This window comes from Cucurbita pepo, chromosome LG09, assembly GCF_002806865.2.
Source record: "Cucurbita pepo subsp. pepo cultivar mu-cu-16 chromosome LG09, ASM280686v2, whole genome shotgun sequence".
In the NCBI taxonomy this organism is placed as follows: Eukaryota; Viridiplantae; Streptophyta; class Magnoliopsida; order Cucurbitales; family Cucurbitaceae; genus Cucurbita; species Cucurbita pepo.
The window spans coordinates 196,465-215,791 of NC_036646.1; the positions used below are offsets into that span (position 1 = coordinate 196,465).

Consider the following 19,327-nt stretch of genomic DNA (forward strand, 5'->3'; position numbering starts at 1 on the left):
TGTGATAGCAAAACAATGTACCTGATTATTTGTATATATTGTTTAATGAAATAATTTGATGTCACTATGATTATAATATTGGGTTATAATTAGCTTGAAATTATTTTAATCCATTCAGAAATAAACGCTAACTGTTGGCCGCGTATAATCAGGTGGCGGCATCTTTTTCTAAATACCACTGGCCGTGTCGCTTCCTCTTTTATATTTATTATTTTTAAATATTTGTCTAACTTACCGTTTTACCGTTTCCGTTTTACTTGTCCACTACGCTACCTACCAGCCCTCTACTTATTTACTATTTTACCCTCCACCAATCAATTCTCTCTCTTTCTTGTCCCCCTCCCCATTTTTTAAATAATAAGAATTTGCTATAATTATTATAATTCTTATTTTTGGCAAGTCAGTAGGCCTCAGATTCTGTTTATGGAATAAGTAAACGTTGCACAGAAACTACTCCCAAGAACAACAACCAACAAATTAAATCTCTGTTAAAAAAAAAAAAAGAAAAGAAAATAATAATAATACCCTCTGAAGGTTATAATAGGAATTCAAACCACTCAAGTGCCAGGTTGGGTGGCCAAATGCTCCATCCTCGTGAGGGTCAAATTTACTATGTTGTGGTAATTTACTTTCCTTTTTTTCAAAAAATATAAACAAACAAATATTCCATGTCAGAAGACGTTTTCTATTATTACGGTGCTGACTAATTATCTTTTGTTATTTTTTCCGTTTCGGGTCTGCAGGTTCGGACCCGAACCTAGTGGCGTTAAAATGGTGACGTAAGACGGCTAAGCATAAAAAAAAAGAAAAAAAAAAAAAGTATTTTTACGTATGAATATGAGATAAAAGTTTTATCTCGGTGTGGGGTCAATAATCCACGTGGATTATTTGGAGAAATCTGAGCTGTCACTCTGTATTGTAAAAGTGATTGTGTGAAATGACGAAAGTAGGCCTCGGTTCCCTCCTTTGGGCTCTCGTGGGTCCCGAGTTTTCTCTCTCTTCCACTTTCTCTCTCTACTGTGGATTCTATAAAAATCTCACTCCTCTGCATTCTTCATGCGAAGAAGGTTAAATAAGAAACCTAAAAGCAGAGCTGCCGCTGAGTTCTCGGTCGCTTTGCCTTTCATTTCGCCCACTCTCGGTTTTTCTTATTCCTTTTGCCTTCCATTTTCGCGCTGGTTTTCCGGAAAAATTTGTTGCTCAGCCCTCTTTTCCTCTAAGATCTGCGAGTCGCAAGGGGATTCTTCCTATTCTCATGCTTTCAGATTTGAATGTCATTTTCGAGAATTTTCGTCCAAATTTACAAAATATTTTTATATAATAACTCTCACTTCTTGTTCGTCTTCATCTTCTTTTAATCTCCTGAATCACCCAATCCAGATACTCCTCTGTTGTCTTTCACTTATTAATCTTCAACAACCATTTCGTTTTCAGGAATTCCAACCATAAGTTCTGCGTTTTTATTTGAAAATTAATCCTAAGATTAGCTGAGTTGGATCTTAAATTAGTTACAACGATTTCCATTGGTTGTAGCGTTTAAGTTTGATATTATATCGTGTTGTTAATCCCCTGTGTAATTTCACAATGCTGGCGAAATCTGGTTCTCTTCTTAAGCTTCCGGCGGCTCCTTTCACGTTTGATAAGACCTCTGTTAAGCCCCAGTTGAATGTTAACCCTAAAGCTCGGTTGGCAACCAGAGCTGCGCGATGCTCCGCTTCTAATGGAGCATCGAGGTCGTTAAACGTGTCGGAGAAGAAGTTCTTTGGAGCCCGTTTGAGGGCTCCGGGATCCGGAAGAGTCCAGTTTTGGCATTTGGACGGTCCTGGCCGGTCGCCGAAGTTCCGGTTTGCAGTCCGCTCGGGTCTGTCAGCTGTGCCTGAGAAACCACTTGGCCTTTACGATCCGAAATTCGATAAGGACTCCTGTGGAGTTGGGTTCGTTGCTGAATTATCCGGCGAAAGCAGCCGCAAGACGGTTAGGATAATCGAATTCTTTCTTGAAAATGTTTTCTCTTTAACGTTTGGTGTGTATTTGTCTAACATGGACATGTATTGGGTATATTTTTTTTGAATTTTTTTATTCACGTCTTTCTGTGATGTTGCTTTATTGCAGATAACTGATGCTTTGGAAATGTTGGTTCGTATGGCACATAGAGGTGCTTGCGGTTGCGAAGCAAATACTGGTGATGGAGCTGGGCTTCTTCTAGCTCTTCCGCACGAGTTCTTTAAAGAGGTACGGGTTTTGTGTTTTGCTTTCCCTCTTCCATTTGTTTATCAATTTTGCAACCTTTATTCATCCTTTATGATTGTTCATGCTTCTCTTCGAAAAGATAGTTTCTTGGAGGAAATCCCATCTACTCTATTCTTCGATTGATATTCACCTTCTATTATCCAAGTATACTGATTAGTCACGGTTCCATGAGAGAATTCGACGATAAAAATGAGTATATTGATGGCGGTTACATGCTTTTTGAATCCCTTTTCATTTATTGAAAATTTTGACATCTGGATAAGAATATGTCTGCATCTAACGATGGTTTCGTATGGCGGAAGTATTTGTAACGAATAATTACTGCAGGTTTTATTGCAATTTAAACACATGAAAGTACCCTCAATCTTTTTTTTTTTTTTTTTTTTGCCTGATTTCTACTTCATTTTTCTCGTGTTCGATCCCTGCTTATCAGTACTGATAATTGGTGTCTTTTTAGGCGGCAAGAGATGATGGGTTCGAGCTCCCACCGCCGGGGCAGTATGCCGTTGGCATGTTTTTCTTGCCCACGTCCGATTGCCGCAGAGAGGAAAGTAAAAAAGTATTTACAAAGGTATTTTCTTGCTACTGAGTTTTGTTTTCATCTATTTCTCTTGTTTTTGGGCTCCAGCTTCCTAATTATTTTTGAAATTTCGGTCTACAATATAGTTAACCAATACACTTATAAACATAATAGACAAGTGATGGTTCAATCCTCTGTTTGTGTGCAAGGTTGCCGAATCACTTGGGCATTCTGTTCTTGGATGGCGGTCTGTGCCAACCGACAATACTGGATTGGGCAAGTCTGCCGTAATTACGGAACCTGTGATTGAGCAAGTGTTCCTTACCCCAAGTGCAAGGTCGAAAGTTGATTTGGAAAAACAGGTGATGATCCCTTCAGTTTTTTAATTTTCAGTCCTGTATACGTTTGGCTCGGTGGTTTGGTACAGTAATTTCTTTTGTGCAATTATGATCCATCTGGTTAAATTGAATCTCAATCTTTTCGAATAGATGTACATATTAAGGAGGCTTTCAATGGTGGCTATTCGTGCTGCATTAAATCTCGAGCACGGTGGCGCTAAAGACTTCTACATTTGTTCTCTCTCCTCGAGGTGAATCTTAAAGTTCTCATGATTTCCTATGAAACTTGGTTATCATATTGTCATGACTTAAATTCACTGCCATAATTTTATAGGACCATTGTGTACAAAGGTCAATTGAAGCCGATACAGTTGAAGGACTATTATCTGGATCTTGGGAATGAAAGGTTTACGAGCTACATGGCCCTGGTAAATATTTTATCTATTCACTTTCTTCCTCTCCACTAACTTCATATACTCCAATAAACAGCATGGGAACAACCAGTAACTGAAGAGAGATGCAAGGTTGAGGAATGACTTCTGAGGCATTGAGGTTTGAATGATCTCTTAAGTTCTTCCACTCCCTTGATTTCTTGTTAAATTTGGATGCTGGATTGGATGGTTGGGTGACTTTGGTAAGAAACCTCATTACCAAGTGAGTCATATTTACAGAAACACAAGGCTGCCAATGTCAGAATCAGTTGTCGGGGATTCAGCTTGCAATAGTTATATGAAAAGAAATTGTTTTGAAACTGTCTAGCTTAGGTTATTGATGACCTTCTAGGTTGAACAAAGATGATTACTGCCTTTAATTTGTTGTTTCACTTCATATTTTGACCGAAAGAAGGAAAAAAGAAAGTAACAGATTGGGTCTTTGAAATATTTGTGCAGGTGCACTCCCGGTTTTCGACCAATACTTTTCCTAGCTGGGATCGTGCTCAACCCATGCGTATCTTGGGCCACAATGGAGAAATCAACACCCTTAGAGGCAACGTGAATTGGTATGCTTACTGATTGTTCTTCAATATCTTGTGAGCTATTTCACCATTGATTTGATCCGATGAAAACTTCTCTTTATTCTTTAGGATGAAGGCACGAGAAGGTCTACTGAAGTGTACGGAACTTGGTCTGTCAGAAGACGAGTTAAAACATCTATTACCCATTGTGGATTCCAGCTCTTCAGATTCAGGTGAACTATCTCTATTTTTTGCATTGCATCTCTTTGCGTTTGCATGCATATCTGTACGTGTGCGTGCTTATCCGTACACGGTTATAGATCATACCTCTGTGGTTTCTCATCATTCTTTTTTGGTGCTGCCACCTACAGGAGCTTTTGACGGTGTTCTTGAGCTTTTAATTAGAGCTGGTAGAAGTCTTCCAGAAGCCGTCATGATGATGATCCCTGAAGCATGGCAAAATGACGAGAATATGGATCCTCAGAGGAAAGCATTATATGAATATTTTTCATGTCTCATGGAGCCGTGGGATGGACCTGCTCTTATTTCATGTAATACAATATGATATATTCACTTCTTTATCGGTTCAAAATCTTGCTTTTCGAGAGAATTCTAAGTTTTAAATGTTGTTTGTAGTTACTGATGGCCGCTATCTTGGAGCTACTTTGGATCGCAATGGACTTCGGCCTGGTCGTTTCTATGTAACTCACAGTGGGCGAGTTATAATGGCCAGTGAAGTTGGTGTAGTGGACATTGCACCAGAGGATGTTTCAAGGAAAGGAAGGCTCAACCCTGGGATGATGCTTTTAGTGGATTTTGAAAATCATGTTGTTGTAGATGATGAAGCCTTGAAGCAGCAATATTCACTTGCTAGGCCTTATGGAGAGTGGCTTAAAAGGCAGAAGATTGAACTAAAGGACATTGTTAGCTCGATTGACAAATCTGAATTGATCTCTCCAGCAATTGCAGGAGCATTGTCTGTAAGTATGAGGTTTGTCACACTTGGTTTTTCTTTGATTATATTATCTGATTATTCCTCATTTTTGACTCGTAGACGTCAGCTGATGATGATAACATGGATAATATGGGCATACATGGTTTACTCGCTCCCTTGAAAGCCTTTGGGTATGTATATTGAGCTGCTGCATAATCTATCCAATTCCATTTCTGAACTAAGGCAAACCGCAATCTCAATTTGAACTTCTTGTGCAGCTTCACTACTGAAGGCTTGGAGATGTTGTTGCTTCCTATGGCAACAGATGGTTCTGAGGCCCTTGGTTCAATGGGAAATGATACTCCACTAGCTGTCATGTCCAACAGAGAAAAGCTCACTTTTGAGTATTTCAAGCAAATGTTCGCTCAGGTTACGAATCCTCCAATTGATCCCATCAGAGAGAAGATAGTGACCTCCATGCAATGTATGATTGGTCCAGAAGGAGACCTGACTGAAACTACTGAAGGACAATGTCACCTTCTGTCGTTGGAAGGCCCTCTCTTGTCTATTGAAGAAACGGAAGCAGTAAAAATGATGAATTATAGGGGCTGGCGAAGTAAAGTTTTAGATATCACATATCCAAAATACCTTGGTAGGAGAGGATTGGAGGAGACATTGGATAGGATTTGTGCCGAAGCTCATGATGCCATTAAGGAGGGGTATACTACCCTTGTTCTTTCCGATAGAGGTATTCTAGTGTTTTGCGTACTCATTTATGCTTTCTGCTTTTAGTTATGAAACTTCATTTTAACCCGTTTAATATTTTCCTTATTCATTTTCCAGCCTTCTCAACCAAGCGTGTTGCTGTGAGCTCCCTCTTGGCTGTTGGTGCTGTCCATCAGTACCTAGTTAAAAATCTATTACGCACTCAAGTTGGCTTGATAGTAGAATCTGCTGAACCCCGTGAAGTCCACCATTTTTGTACACTTGTGGGATTTGGTGCTGATGCTATATGCCCTTACCTGGCTATGGAGGCCATCTGGAGATTACAAGTTGATGGACGAATTCCAGCAAAATCAAGCGGTGAATTCCATTCCAAAGAGGAATTGGTCAAGAAGTACTTCAATGCAAGCACCTACGGGATGATGAAGGTTCTTGCAAAGATGGGGATATCAACTTTGGCATCTTATAAAGGTGCTCAAATTTTTGAAGCTCTTGGTCTTTCATCAGAAGTTGTTGACAAGTGCTTTGCTGGAACTCCTAGCAGAGTAGAGGGTGCAACATTTGACATGCTGGCTCGTGATTCACTTAGTTTGCATGAAATGGCTTTTCCCTCTAGAGCTTTCCCGCCTGGTAGTGCGGAAGCTGTAGCATTACCAAACCCTGGGGATTATCATTGGAGGAAGGGTGGTGAAATTCACTTAAATGATCCAGTAGCCATAGCAAAATTGCAAGAGGCTGCTCGAACTAATAGTGTAAATGCCTATAAGGAGTACTCCAAGCTTGTCCATGAATTAAATAAAGCATGCAATTTGAGAGGACTTCTGAAATTTAAAGAGACAGGGGCAAGTATTCCCTTGGATGAAGTGGAGTCGGCTAGTGAAATTGTTAAGCGGTTTTGCACTGGTGCAATGAGTTATGGATCAATCTCTCTGGAGGCACACTCTACTTTGGCAATGGCTATGAATAAAATTGGTGGAAAATCAAACACAGGTGCGTTCTGTTCTGACCTCAAGTTCTGGGCATTGTTAGTGAATAGATATTGACATCGTTACCTTAGTTATATCCTGAAGATCATTTTATATGAAATTTCTATTGAAGGTGAGGGAGGAGAGCAGCCATCTCGAATGGAGCCTCTTCCTGATGGTTCGATGAATCCAAAGAGAAGCGCTATCAAACAAGTTGCGAGTGGGAGGTTTGGTGTTTCAAGTTACTACCTCACAAATGCAGACGAACTGCAGATAAAAATGGCTCAGGTATTCATTTGATATTTTGTTTGAATTGATATGGTTGTTTATTTGCATTCCATTTTTCCTCTTCATCCCTATTGGAAAAGAGGTTCGTCTTTTTTATGGAACTATGTTCATGGCAGATGATGCTGTATCTGCAAAGCACCTCTGGGTGTTTTGCATCTTTAATTGATATCTACATTGAATGTGGTGAGACGAAGTAAAAGCTGTAGCTATATATCTTTGACAATTTACTGTATTTTAATTTGCAATGTTGGTTATTGTATTAGGGGGCCAAGCCCGGTGAGGGTGGTGAACTTCCTGGTCACAAGGTTGTTGGTGAAATTGCAGCAACAAGGAATTCTACAGCTGGAGTAGGGCTTATCAGCCCACCTCCTCATCATGATATTTATTCTANACTTGCTAGGCCTTATGGAGAGTGGCTTAAAAGGCAGAAGATTGAACTAAAGGACATTGTTAGCTCGATTGACAAATCTGAATTGATCTCTCCAGCAATTGCAGGAGCATTGTCTGTAAGTATGAGGTTTGTCACACTTGGTTTTTCTTTGATTATATTATCTGATTATTCCTCATTTTTGACTCGTAGACGTCAGCTGATGATGATAACATGGATAATATGGGCATACATGGTTTACTCGCTCCCTTGAAAGCCTTTGGGTATGTATATTGAGCTGCTGCATAATCTATCCAATTCCATTTCTGAACTAAGGCAAACCGCAATCTCAATTTGAACTTCTTGTGCAGCTTCACTACTGAAGGCTTGGAGATGTTGTTGCTTCCTATGGCAACAGATGGTTCTGAGGCCCTTGGTTCAATGGGAAATGATACTCCACTAGCTGTCATGTCCAACAGAGAAAAGCTCACTTTTGAGTATTTCAAGCAAATGTTCGCTCAGGTTACGAATCCTCCAATTGATCCCATCAGAGAGAAGATAGTGACCTCCATGCAATGTATGATTGGTCCAGAAGGAGACCTGACTGAAACTACTGAAGGACAATGTCACCTTCTGTCGTTGGAAGGCCCTCTCTTGTCTATTGAAGAAACGGAAGCAGTAAAAATGATGAATTATAGGGGCTGGCGAAGTAAAGTTTTAGATATCACATATCCAAAATACCTTGGTAGGAGAGGATTGGAGGAGACATTGGATAGGATTTGTGCCGAAGCTCATGATGCCATTAAGGAGGGGTATACTACCCTTGTTCTTTCCGATAGAGGTATTCTAGTGTTTTGCGTACTCATTTATGCTTTCTGCTTTTAGTTATGAAACTTCATTTTAACCCGTTTAATATTTTCCTTATTCATTTTCCAGCCTTCTCAACCAAGCGTGTTGCTGTGAGCTCCCTCTTGGCTGTTGGTGCTGTCCATCAGTACCTAGTTAAAAATCTATTACGCACTCAAGTTGGCTTGATAGTAGAATCTGCTGAACCCCGTGAAGTCCACCATTTTTGTACACTTGTGGGATTTGGTGCTGATGCTATATGCCCTTACCTGGCTATGGAGGCCATCTGGAGATTACAAGTTGATGGACGAATTCCAGCAAAATCAAGCGGTGAATTCCATTCCAAAGAGGAATTGGTCAAGAAGTACTTCAATGCAAGCACCTACGGGATGATGAAGGTTCTTGCAAAGATGGGGATATCAACTTTGGCATCTTATAAAGGTGCTCAAATTTTTGAAGCTCTTGGTCTTTCATCAGAAGTTGTTGACAAGTGCTTTGCTGGAACTCCTAGCAGAGTAGAGGGTGCAACATTTGACATGCTGGCTCGTGATTCACTTAGTTTGCATGAAATGGCTTTTCCCTCTAGAGCTTTCCCGCCTGGTAGTGCGGAAGCTGTAGCATTACCAAACCCTGGGGATTATCATTGGAGGAAGGGTGGTGAAATTCACTTAAATGATCCAGTAGCCATAGCAAAATTGCAAGAGGCTGCTCGAACTAATAGTGTAAATGCCTATAAGGAGTACTCCAAGCTTGTCCATGAATTAAATAAAGCATGCAATTTGAGAGGACTTCTGAAATTTAAAGAGACAGGGGCAAGTATTCCCTTGGATGAAGTGGAGTCGGCTAGTGAAATTGTTAAGCGGTTTTGCACTGGTGCAATGAGTTATGGATCAATCTCTCTGGAGGCACACTCTACTTTGGCAATGGCTATGAATAAAATTGGTGGAAAATCAAACACAGGTGCGTTCTGTTCTGACCTCAAGTTCTGGGCATTGTTAGTGAATAGATATTGACATCGTTACCTTAGTTATATCCTGAAGATCATTTTATATGAAATTTCTATTGAAGGTGAGGGAGGAGAGCAGCCATCTCGAATGGAGCCTCTTCCTGATGGTTCGATGAATCCAAAGAGAAGCGCTATCAAACAAGTTGCGAGTGGGAGGTTTGGTGTTTCAAGTTACTACCTCACAAATGCAGACGAACTGCAGATAAAAATGGCTCAGGTATTCATTTGATATTTTGTTTGAATTGATATGGTTGTTTATTTGCATTCCATTTTTCCTCTTCATCCCTATTGGAAAAGAGGTTCGTCTTTTTTATGGAACTATGTTCATGGCAGATGATGCTGTATCTGCAAAGCACCTCTGGGTGTTTTGCATCTTTAATTGATATCTACATTGAATGTGGTGAGACGAAGTAAAAGCTGTAGCTATATATCTTTGACAATTTACTGTATTTTAATTTGCAATGTTGGTTATTGTATTAGGGGGCCAAGCCCGGTGAGGGTGGTGAACTTCCTGGTCACAAGGTTGTTGGTGAAATTGCAGCAACAAGGAATTCTACAGCTGGAGTAGGGCTTATCAGCCCACCTCCTCATCATGATATTTATTCTATTGAAGATCTTGCTCAGTTAATCCATGATCTGAAGGTAAAGTAGCTTGTGAACTCAATTGTATACAAATTCAAACTTCTTAGACTGAATTACTGACCTTTTTCTTTCCTTTTCTGTTGGCTTTCAGAATTCCAACCCAGCTGCTCGGATTAGTGTGAAGTTGGTGTCTGAAGCAGGTGTTGGTGTAATTGCCAGTGGAGTTGTTAAGGGCCACGCAGATCATGTACTAATTTCTGGTCATGATGGAGGTACAGGTGCATCAAGGTGGACTGGCATCAAGAATGCTGGGCTTCCATGGGAACTGGGGTTGGCTGAAACCCACCAAACTCTGGTTGCTAATGACCTTCGTGGTCGTACGGTGCTTCAGACAGATGGTCAATTAAAAACTGGAAGGGATGTGGCTATAGCTGCTTTGCTTGGGGCAGAGGAATTTGGCTTCAGCACTGCACCCCTTATTACAATGGGCTGCATTATGATGCGGAAGTGCCACAAGAACACATGCCCAGTTGGAATTGCTACTCAAGATCCTGTTCTTAGAGAGAAGTTTGCAGGAGAACCTGAACATGTGATCAACTTTTTCTTTATGGTAGCTGAGGAAATGAGGGAGATAATGTCCCAGCTTGGATTTCGTACAGTCAACGAGATGGTTGGTCGTTCTGATGTGTTGGAAGTTGATAAGGAAGTTGCTTGGCGAAATGAGAAGCTAGATAATATTGATCTCTCTCTGTTACTTAGACCTGCTTCTGATCTACGGCCTGAAGCTGCTCAATACTGTGTGCAGAAACAAGATCACGGTCTGGACATGGCTTTGGATCAAAAGCTGATTGCACTTTCAAAGTCTGCGCTGGAAAAGAGTCTTCCTGTGTACATTGAATCCCCAATCAACAATGTCAACCGTGCTGTTGGAACAATGCTTAGCCATGAGGTAACCAAGCGTTACCACATGGCTGGGCTTCCTTCAGAAACTATTCATATCAAATTCACTGGAAGTGCTGGACAGAGTCTTGGAGCATTCCTCTGCTCTGGCATAATGCTAGAGCTGGAGGGTGACAGCAATGACTATGTTGGCAAAGGATTATCAGGTGGCAAAATTGTCATTTACCCTCCAAAGGAGAGTTTGTTTGATCCTAAAGAGAACATAATCATAGGTAATGTGGCTCTTTATGGTGCTATATGTGGTGAGGCCTATTTCAATGGTATGGCAGCAGAAAGGTTTTGTGTACGTAATTCAGGGGCAAAGGCTGTTGTGGAGGGTGTTGGTGATCATGGATGTGAATATATGACTGGTGGCACTGTTGTCGTTCTTGGTAAAACTGGAAGAAATTTTGCTGCCGGTATGAGCGGAGGTATTGCGTATGTTCTAGACTTGGATGGACAATTTGAATCCCGATGCAATCTAGAGCTTGTGGATCTGGACAAAGTTGAAGAAGAGGATGATATTTTGACTCTGAAAATGATGATACAGCAGCATCAGCGTCACACATCAAGCAACTTCGCAAAAGAAGTCCTTGATAACTTCGAGAACTTATTGCCTAGGTTTATAAAGGTTTTCCCAAGGGAATATAAGCGTGTTCTCTTGAACATGAAAGCTCAAGAAGCCGCCAACGAGGCTTCAGAACCAGCTGTTATAAAGGATGCATTTGAGGAGCTCAAGAAAATGGCTGCTGCCTCCTTGAATGGGAATTCCAAACAGGTAACTTTTGAGTTCCCTTAGACTAGTTCCCCTACCTTTTGTTCACCAGTATGGTTCTGACTTGAATTTGGATCCGAATGTTGAAAAGATTGAAGCACCAAAGAGACCTACTGAGATACCTGATGCTGTTAAACATCGGGGCTTTATTGCTTATGAGCGGGAGGGAGTGAAGTACAGGGATCCCACTGTTCGAATGGGTGATTGGAAAGAGGTTATGGAAGAATCAAAACCTGGGCCGCTGTTAAAAACTCAGTCAGCTCGATGCATGGATTGTGGAACCCCATTTTGCCATCAGGTAGGATGATCACTGCCCATTCTTTTACCCAAATTTTACAACATGCTTGAATCTCATTTTATAAGCGTTTGTATGTTTTCTGACCCTCTTCTTTTTTGTTTTTAATTATTTCAGGAGAACTCCGGATGCCCTCTTGGTAATAAAATTCCTGAATTCAATGAGTTAGTTTATCAGAATAGGTGGCGTGAAGCTCTGGATCGTCTTCTTGAAACAAACAACTTCCCAGAGTTTACCGGCCGGGTCTGCCCTGCCCCATGCGAAGGATCTTGTGTTCTGGGCATTATTGAAAATCCTGTGTCTATCAAAAGCATTGAATGTGCAATTATAGACAAGGCCTATGAAGAGGGGTGGATGACTCCACGGCCTCCCCTTACGAGATCTGGGTAAGCAGCTGTTTTTCTGTCAGCTTCTATTGACATTCGTTACTTCGACTTCGTAATATGACCATTTTGTTTTAGACCGTGTACTTCTTCTTGTTCACATAATTTGTTGATGAATGCAGGAAAAGAGTAGCCGTTGTTGGAAGTGGACCATCTGGCATGGCTGCAGCAGACCAGCTAAATAAAATGGGTCACACAGTGACAGTGTATGAACGAGCTGACAGAATTGGAGGACTTATGATGTATGGAGTACCAAATATGAAGACTGACAAAGTGGATGTAGTTCAGCGGCGTGTTAACCTTATGGCAGAGGAAGGTGTTAACTTTGTTGTTAATGCTAACGTTGGAACTGATCCTTCATATTCTCTTGAACGTCTTCGAGATGAAAATGATGCACTCATTTTGGCTGTTGGTGCCACAAAACCAAGGTAAGTCTCTTCAATTTACCATCCAAGGAATTTTGATGCACAGCCCGATCATCCTTAAGAATTCCTTGAAAATATGTTTTGTCTCAGGGACCTTCCTGTGCCTGGACGGGAACTTGCCGGAGTCCATTTTGCCATGGAATTCCTTCATTCAAACACGAAAAGCTTGCTTGATAGCAATCTGGAAGATGGTAAATACATTTCTGCAAAGAACAAAAAGGTGGTTGTGATTGGTGGTGGTGACACTGGAACAGATTGCTTGGGAACCTCTATAAGGCATGGTTGCAGTAGCATTGTAAATCTAGAGCTTCTTTCTCAGCCGCCACTGACCAGGGCTCCCGGGAACCCTTGGCCACAGGTTTGCCTTCATTTCCCTTCGGCCTCCTACTACTATGTTTGGGTGAATGCTTGACCCTATTTCTGGGATTACGTTTTGCCATATTCACCATTTCTGGGATTGCAGTGGCCCAGAATATTCCGAGTTGATTATGGACACCAGGAAGCAGCTGCCAAATTCGGAAAAGATCCAAGATCCTACGAGGTTCTGACTAAGCGGTTTATTGGAGATGAAAGTGGGGTAGTTAAAGGACTTGAAGTTGTGCGTGTTCAATGGGAGAAGGATGCAAGCGGAAGGTTCCAGTTCAAGGAGGTGGAAGGCAGCGAGGAAATAATAGAGGCCGATCTTGTTTTACTGGCAATGGGATTCCTGGGTCCCGAATCGGTTAGTGTTTTTTATTTACAGTACATTCACTTGTCACACGTGGAAGGCTGCTGTAGAACTTTGAAGGCTGAGTATTGTTTCTTTGCATTTTACAGACAGTAGCAGACAAGCTGGGCGTGGAGAAGGATACCCGGTCGAACTTCAAGGCTGAGTATGGCCGCTTCTCAACTAGTGTAGACGGAGTGTTTGCAGCCGGAGACTGCCGTCGGGGCCAGTCCCTCGTGGTATGGGCCATCTCTGAAGGACGGCAAGCAGCTGCTCAGGTTGACAAGTACCTGTCAAAGGAAGAAAAGAACGTTGTTGTAGGTGAAGGAGGGTATGAAGGGGTTGGGAGAAGGTCCCAAGATTACAAGAACAACAGGCCACAGGAGAGTACAAGCAGTAGCAGCAGCAGACACACAGTAATGACATAGGCAATGAAGCTTTTGTCAAAACTTCCTTATTCTTGTAACGAAGAAAGGAAGGTTGAATAGAGTTTTGGGTGAAGATTTGATATTTTTGTACCGAATAAAAAGCCAATTTCAGAGAACCTGAGGCTGGCTGGGGTTGTTGGTTATTATATTATATGTCGAGAGGGTAAAAGGTGGTGAAGGAATGAATGAATGAATGAATGAAAGTAATAGTTGCTGATTGTACTACACAGAACAGAACATTGGTGGGTGTTTCATCGTCTCCTCAATATATTCATTTTGATAGGCGTTTTAAAAAATTCCGCAAAATGAATAATATGATGTACAGTTGGCATAATACTACTGTCATTGCTTGCTTTGGTAAGTTGAAATATTATTTGCAGTTGGAAGTTTTAATGTATTCTACAATATCCTCTTTCGTTGTTTCCTTCAATCTCAGCCGTTCACTTCTCTGCAACCCCCAGATGGCGTCCATCCGAACACACTAAACAAATCCAATCATTTGAACTGCCATTTCAATCGTCCCCCTTTCCTTTTCATGGGAATGCGGAACTAACTGAGTTTACGAACCGCCATTTCAGAGGAGAGAGTGACGGAGGATTCATTTTGAGTGTGGATAGAGGTAATTCTATGACAATCTAATTCATTTTAAGTCTTCATTCATTCTGTTGTCCAATAATTTATCTAAGGTTGAATTTGGTAGGAGTGCAGAAGAGTTGTTGGGTTGGGTTTTGGTTCAAAAGATGAATGCTAAATTTCCAAATAATGGGGGCGTGGGGTTCCATTTTGATGCCCATATTTTATACAAGTTTGAATTTTTGGTTCAAAATCATGGACTTATTAGGCCTTCCCTTCTTACTACTTCAACTCTCTTCTTCACACTTCAGTTGCCAAATATGACATATTTACCTCCCAACTTGGACTATAGTGTTTGGTCTTTTCTGCTCTTTTTTAGCCTTTGCTTATGTTTCCCTTCTTTTTCCATAAACATATCCTTTTAAACAAAAAAATTTGTCTTTTTTTAATCCCTCTTGTTTTCTAGTAAATCTGAACACTAGCTCTCAAATATGGCATTAATATGATGTTACATAGAGTAAGAGAAGAAACAAACACAATAAAACTTACTAAACTTCTTTGATTGAGAAGATATGCGAACAAAAGAATGTAAAAAAATAAATAAACCTCTACCTTGTAAGATAAAAATTAGAGATATTCATTTCAAAAGTGGAAAAAAAGTTGTAAAAAAGTGGAAAAATATGGATCAATTAAAAACAATTTATTTAAAGGATGAATAAAAATTATATGGAAGAGTGTGCAGAGAGCAGTGCAACAGAGTGGAACGAAAGAAAAAGAAGACGAGGAGAGTGAGAAGAGAAAAAGAGAAAAAGAGGAGAACTTCCATTTACAATTCACGCTCCTTCCTTCCCTCATCGGAAGTTGTAAAACCCAATTTTGATTTTGTAATAATATTCTTGTTCTTCGTCAATTTTAGTGTTCATTTTTCATCTGCTACTCCAACCAGTCCCACTGCGTCTTCATCTATATAAACCCAACCTTTCCGCCCTTCTATCCTCTGCCACTCACGCATACACTGCCTGCAATTTCTCACCACCGGCTTTTGGGCTCTCTGATTCTCTCCTCCCGCTCGCTTCGCCATTCTTCGACTCTTCCGTGTAATCTTTCCTTCCCTTTTCTCTTTCCTTTTCAATCTCTTCTTCTTTCTCTGCTCTCTACTTTTGTTTCTGAAATGGGGTATTCGAAACCTTGATCACTGATGTTTGGGTTTTGGGTTTTGGGTTTTGGGTTTTATTCGTTTTCCAGTTTCCATCACAAAGATCTCCACCTGCTCTGCTTTTCTCTGTTCACTCTAATACTCGTGTCATTTCCTAACCCTGCAGATTTTAAGGAAAAAACAAAAACAAAATTTGGATGTTTGAACACCTTTTAGAGCTAAAATTAAGCATGAAACTATTGAAGGAAGGACGGAAGGAAGTATTTGGATTTCGCGTACTTTATTGGTCGGTGTGTGTAAGATAGTGATACACGCTTTCTTATTTTGTCCCTTTATAGTTTGTGGTCTTTGTGTTCCATCTTTATTTTCTTGTTGAACCGACTCATAAACAATGGTTCATGCTCGGTCTGCTGCGGAAACTGAAAGAACGTGGGGAATCTGAACTTCTTTTTCATTTTAAAAATAAACTTCTCTCATCTTTTCGGACCTTAAAATCCAGTTGAGCTACCTGAATTAATAGAAGGTTCATCATGAACAGTCTGGCTTATGGACATAGTTCTACTCTGTTTGTACCATTATAATATATCCTTGATTCCACTTCTGAGGTTTACCATGACTTTCATCAGTTCTTTTTTTATACCTATTCTCCATAGGGGTCTGAAGCTCTCTATTCCGATGGATTTCAGTCATATCATTTGCTTATCTTTCTTGACCTGGCTTTGTGAAACCTTATCCTTTGTTCTTGTCACCTTACATGATCTTATAGTAAATTTCAAACCTGGTAGGAACTCTAAAAGTTAACGAGAGAGATCATTTATTTTCTCTATCTCCAGATTTAACATAATTCTGATGGCATTCTTTTTTTCAGTTTTTTTTTTTTTTTTTCCTCTGATCAAAAGCTTTGCATTGTACACTGGAAAAAGCTGCGTGACTGTGCGTATTGGGTTGTGATCTAAGTTACTGTAAATCCACTTCCTATACAACTTGCTGATGCTTATTTGTTTCTGCTGATGATTATTCCTCGATCTTGTTTTGATGGGATTTCTTGTTATACATTTTGTCTTTTCTTGATGGTAACAAAGCATATTAGTGGGTGACATGTATTTGTCCAAAAGCCAAAAAACTTATATAGTCATAACGAAGCTATAGGTTCGATAATTTCATTTGTCCACTGGTGACTTCAATTTCTTCCTTGGAAATCTTGAATCTGCAGAAAGTAAAGATGCAAATGCTTACAAAATGTATAATCTATTACTTTCCCACGACTTATGTATGGTAGAAGAGCACGAGTCACTCAAAAGATGTCTCTTGTATACATATCTTCTTTCTCCATGTTTATGATGATGTGCTATTCTTGATGTTCCAGAGGCTGGAGACTGAACAAAAACGATAATACATGGAGGACGTCACAGGAAGAAGTTTGGAATGCCAGACAATTATGGATGGGAAGGCGACTAACGGGAATGGCTTAGATAAGCCCATTCCGTCTTGTTGTTTGAAGGCTAAGGCTTCAGATCCTGAGCTTGAGGCTCAATGCCATTCAACTGTTGTTTCTGGCTGGATTTCAGAATTTCAGTCTGGCTCTGGTCATTCTCCTTTTCTTTAATCTCCTTGTGAAGCTCTTGGTTCTGTTTTGGAAACCGTGGCTCACCATGTGGATATTAACATCAGTTGCGCTCGTTTCCTTTGCAGATAAAGCTAGCAAGTTCGTTTATTTCAACAACCCAATGTGGCCGGGTGAGTGCTTTTCTTGTATTTCTTGTTAATGGTCTCTTTTTCATGCTGAGGGACTTCATTTTACTTTCATTCTTGACAAGGAGTTGAATGTTCATATAAACGTTCACCACTTTCTGCAACATCAAAACTTTTTGACGTATATTTGATTGCACTAGTGTTACATAAGCCACGCGTCAAATGTTTGCATTTGACAAGCTGATGTTATTGTCAATCTTTCAGGAGAAGCACATTCTCTGCAAGTAGAGAAGATACTATTTAAAGGAAAGTCAGAGTACCAAGAGGTCATGGTTTTTGAGGTACCATTCGCTGAGACAATGTTTTTACCTTCGCAATTCATTTGCTTGGTTTCTTTATTAATACTTTACTTGTTTGTCTCTATTTGTTTACAGTCTGCATCATATGGAAAAGTCCTTGTTCTTGATGGCATTGTTCAACTGACAGAGAAAGATGAATGTGCCTACCAGGAAATGATAGCGCATCTTCCTCTTTGTTCGATCCCGTCTCCTAAAACCGTTAGTCCTCCCAAAAATTTGATTCTGTGCCAATTCCATCTCTTATTAAGAAATTTTATTTTTCTCTTCCAACTTTTGCATAATTTTAAGACATAAAATGACATTATTTAGGTTCTGGTTGTTGGCGGAGGTGATGGCGGAGTCCTGAGGGAAATTTCTCGTCACGACTCAGTGGAGCACATCGACATTTGTGAGATAGATGAGATGGTCATTAATGTAAGTGTTCATTAGAGACATGTTGCAAATTGTATGATAAGTTCATAATGAAACAACTTGCTGCTGTGGTATGTTTCAAGATTGTGACCTAATGCTTCATTTCCCTGTTTTCTTAATTCCTAGGTGTCAAAACAATTTTTCCCCCAACTAGCTGTTGGATTCGAGGACCCTCGTGTTCACCTTCATGTTGGTGATGGTGCGTCGAAAGTCGAGACATCTTATTCCTTTTTTTGTTTCTTATGCTCTTTCCTATATAATTTGCATCTTTGTTATATCAGCTGTTGAATTTCTTCGGAATGCAAAGCAAGGGAAGTATGATGCCGTCATTGTTGATTCCTCTGATCCTGTGGGTAAGTTAATGATTTGTAACAGAGAAGAATAAAAAAAAAAAAAAATGGTGCAACTCTGCAAGCTACATATCTTTTCGTTCAACAATTAGAACCTTAAATTTATGTTCTCTTTCGAAAGACTTGTGCTCGTAAACTCATCTTCTAACCGGGGGTTCTTGTAATAAAGGTCCTGCCCAAGAACTGGTGGAGATGCCATTTTTTCAGATGATAGCCCGAGCATTGCGACCTGGTGGTGTTCTCTGTAACATGGCTGAAAGTATGTGGCTGCATACACATCTCATTCAGGACATGATATCAATATGTCGCCAAACATTCAAGGATGTTCACTATGCATGGACCAGTGTTCCAACATATCCAAGTGGTGTTATAGGGTTTCTACTCTGCTCAACTGAAGGGCCAACAGTTGATTTTAGGAACCCTGTGAATCCCATCGAGAAGTTAGGACATCTCAAGTCAAAAAGAGAACTCAAATTCTACAACTCTGAGGTAACCACACAAGAGCTCTTTAACTTAACTAAGATTCGATACAATGTTGATGTAGAGATACATCCATCGACACACTATATGGATTAAAACTTCGGTTGATACTAATAATGGATGACATTCCAACAGATGCACTTGGCTGCATTTGCGCTGCCATCGTTTCTCAAGAGCGAGGTGAAGGCACTTAGTGATGCTTCAGCTTCATTTGAAAAGGGAAGCATTTCATCCTAAGTAGGTGACTGTTTGAAATGCTTCTTCCAAGGTGGTGATGGGCACTAGTGTTGAGTGTATACATAAAATTATTGGAGTGGCTGAAACATCTCTACTGTGTGCTGAGGGAGGGCATCGTTGATGATATTATTTAACAAGTTCAGGTTTGTTATCCTAGTTAGAAGAAAAGTGTTTAGCTGTTTTTGTTGTTTTTCCATGGCTGATTGGTATGCCAATTAGCCGATAAATAAAGAAAACCAAGAAAGAAACCACTTCCTAATAATTAATAAAAATGGGGAATTTATATAACAATGATTCCAGGTCTTGGTTCTACTAATAATCTATGCTACCTCAATGAGATAATG

General features: G+C 40.2%; 2 protein-coding genes across 4 annotated transcripts; both read left to right on the plus strand.

Annotated features, from left to right (window-relative positions):
* Positions 1–1,047: 1,047 nt before the first annotated feature.
* Positions 1,048–14,059, plus strand: LOC111802084 (glutamate synthase [NADH], amyloplastic-like). 3 transcript variants are annotated; one of them, XM_023686329.1, is made up of 23 exons: positions 1,048–1,974; positions 2,113–2,232; positions 2,708–2,821; positions 2,980–3,132; positions 3,259–3,359; positions 3,443–3,536; positions 3,999–4,108; positions 4,193–4,296; positions 4,435–4,614; positions 4,700–4,939; positions 7,376–7,479; positions 7,554–7,624; positions 7,712–8,181; positions 8,277–9,146; positions 9,255–9,409; positions 9,673–9,834; positions 9,926–11,491; positions 11,580–11,786; positions 11,901–12,169; positions 12,289–12,594; positions 12,682–12,949; positions 13,055–13,312; positions 13,408–14,059. In XM_023686329.1, the coding sequence occupies exons 1-23, from the start codon at positions 1,585–1,587 to the stop codon at positions 13,723–13,725; spliced, it is 6,630 nt and encodes a 2,209-aa protein (XP_023542097.1). In that variant the 5' UTR covers positions 1,048–1,584; the 3' UTR covers positions 13,726–14,059. The 3 variants fall into 3 exon arrangements, with proteins under 3 accessions (XP_023542097.1, XP_023542100.1, XP_023542099.1); XM_023686332.1 differs by lacking the exons at positions 7,376–7,479; positions 7,554–7,624; positions 7,712–8,181; positions 8,277–9,146; positions 9,255–9,409 and adding exons at positions 5,118–5,188; positions 5,276–5,745; positions 5,841–6,710; positions 6,819–6,973 and having other exon boundaries at positions 4,700–5,043; XM_023686331.1 differs by lacking the exons at positions 1,048–1,974; positions 2,113–2,232; positions 2,708–2,821; ... (1 more) ...; positions 3,259–3,359; positions 3,443–3,536 and adding an exon at positions 3,598–3,660 and having other exon boundaries at positions 4,700–4,937; positions 7,374–7,479.
* Positions 14,060–15,045: 986 nt separating this feature from the next.
* On the plus strand, positions 15,046–19,274 carry LOC111802086 (spermine synthase-like). Its single transcript, XM_023686333.1, has 10 exons — positions 15,046–15,395; positions 16,821–17,040; positions 17,147–17,191; positions 17,411–17,487; positions 17,581–17,703; positions 17,815–17,919; positions 18,043–18,115; positions 18,198–18,269; positions 18,436–18,755; positions 18,882–19,274. Exons 2-10 carry the CDS (start codon positions 16,851–16,853, stop codon positions 18,981–18,983), a joined length of 1,107 nt encoding a protein of 368 aa, XP_023542101.1. The 5' UTR covers positions 15,046–15,395; positions 16,821–16,850; the 3' UTR covers positions 18,984–19,274.
* The last annotated feature ends 53 nt before the right edge of the window (positions 19,275–19,327 follow it).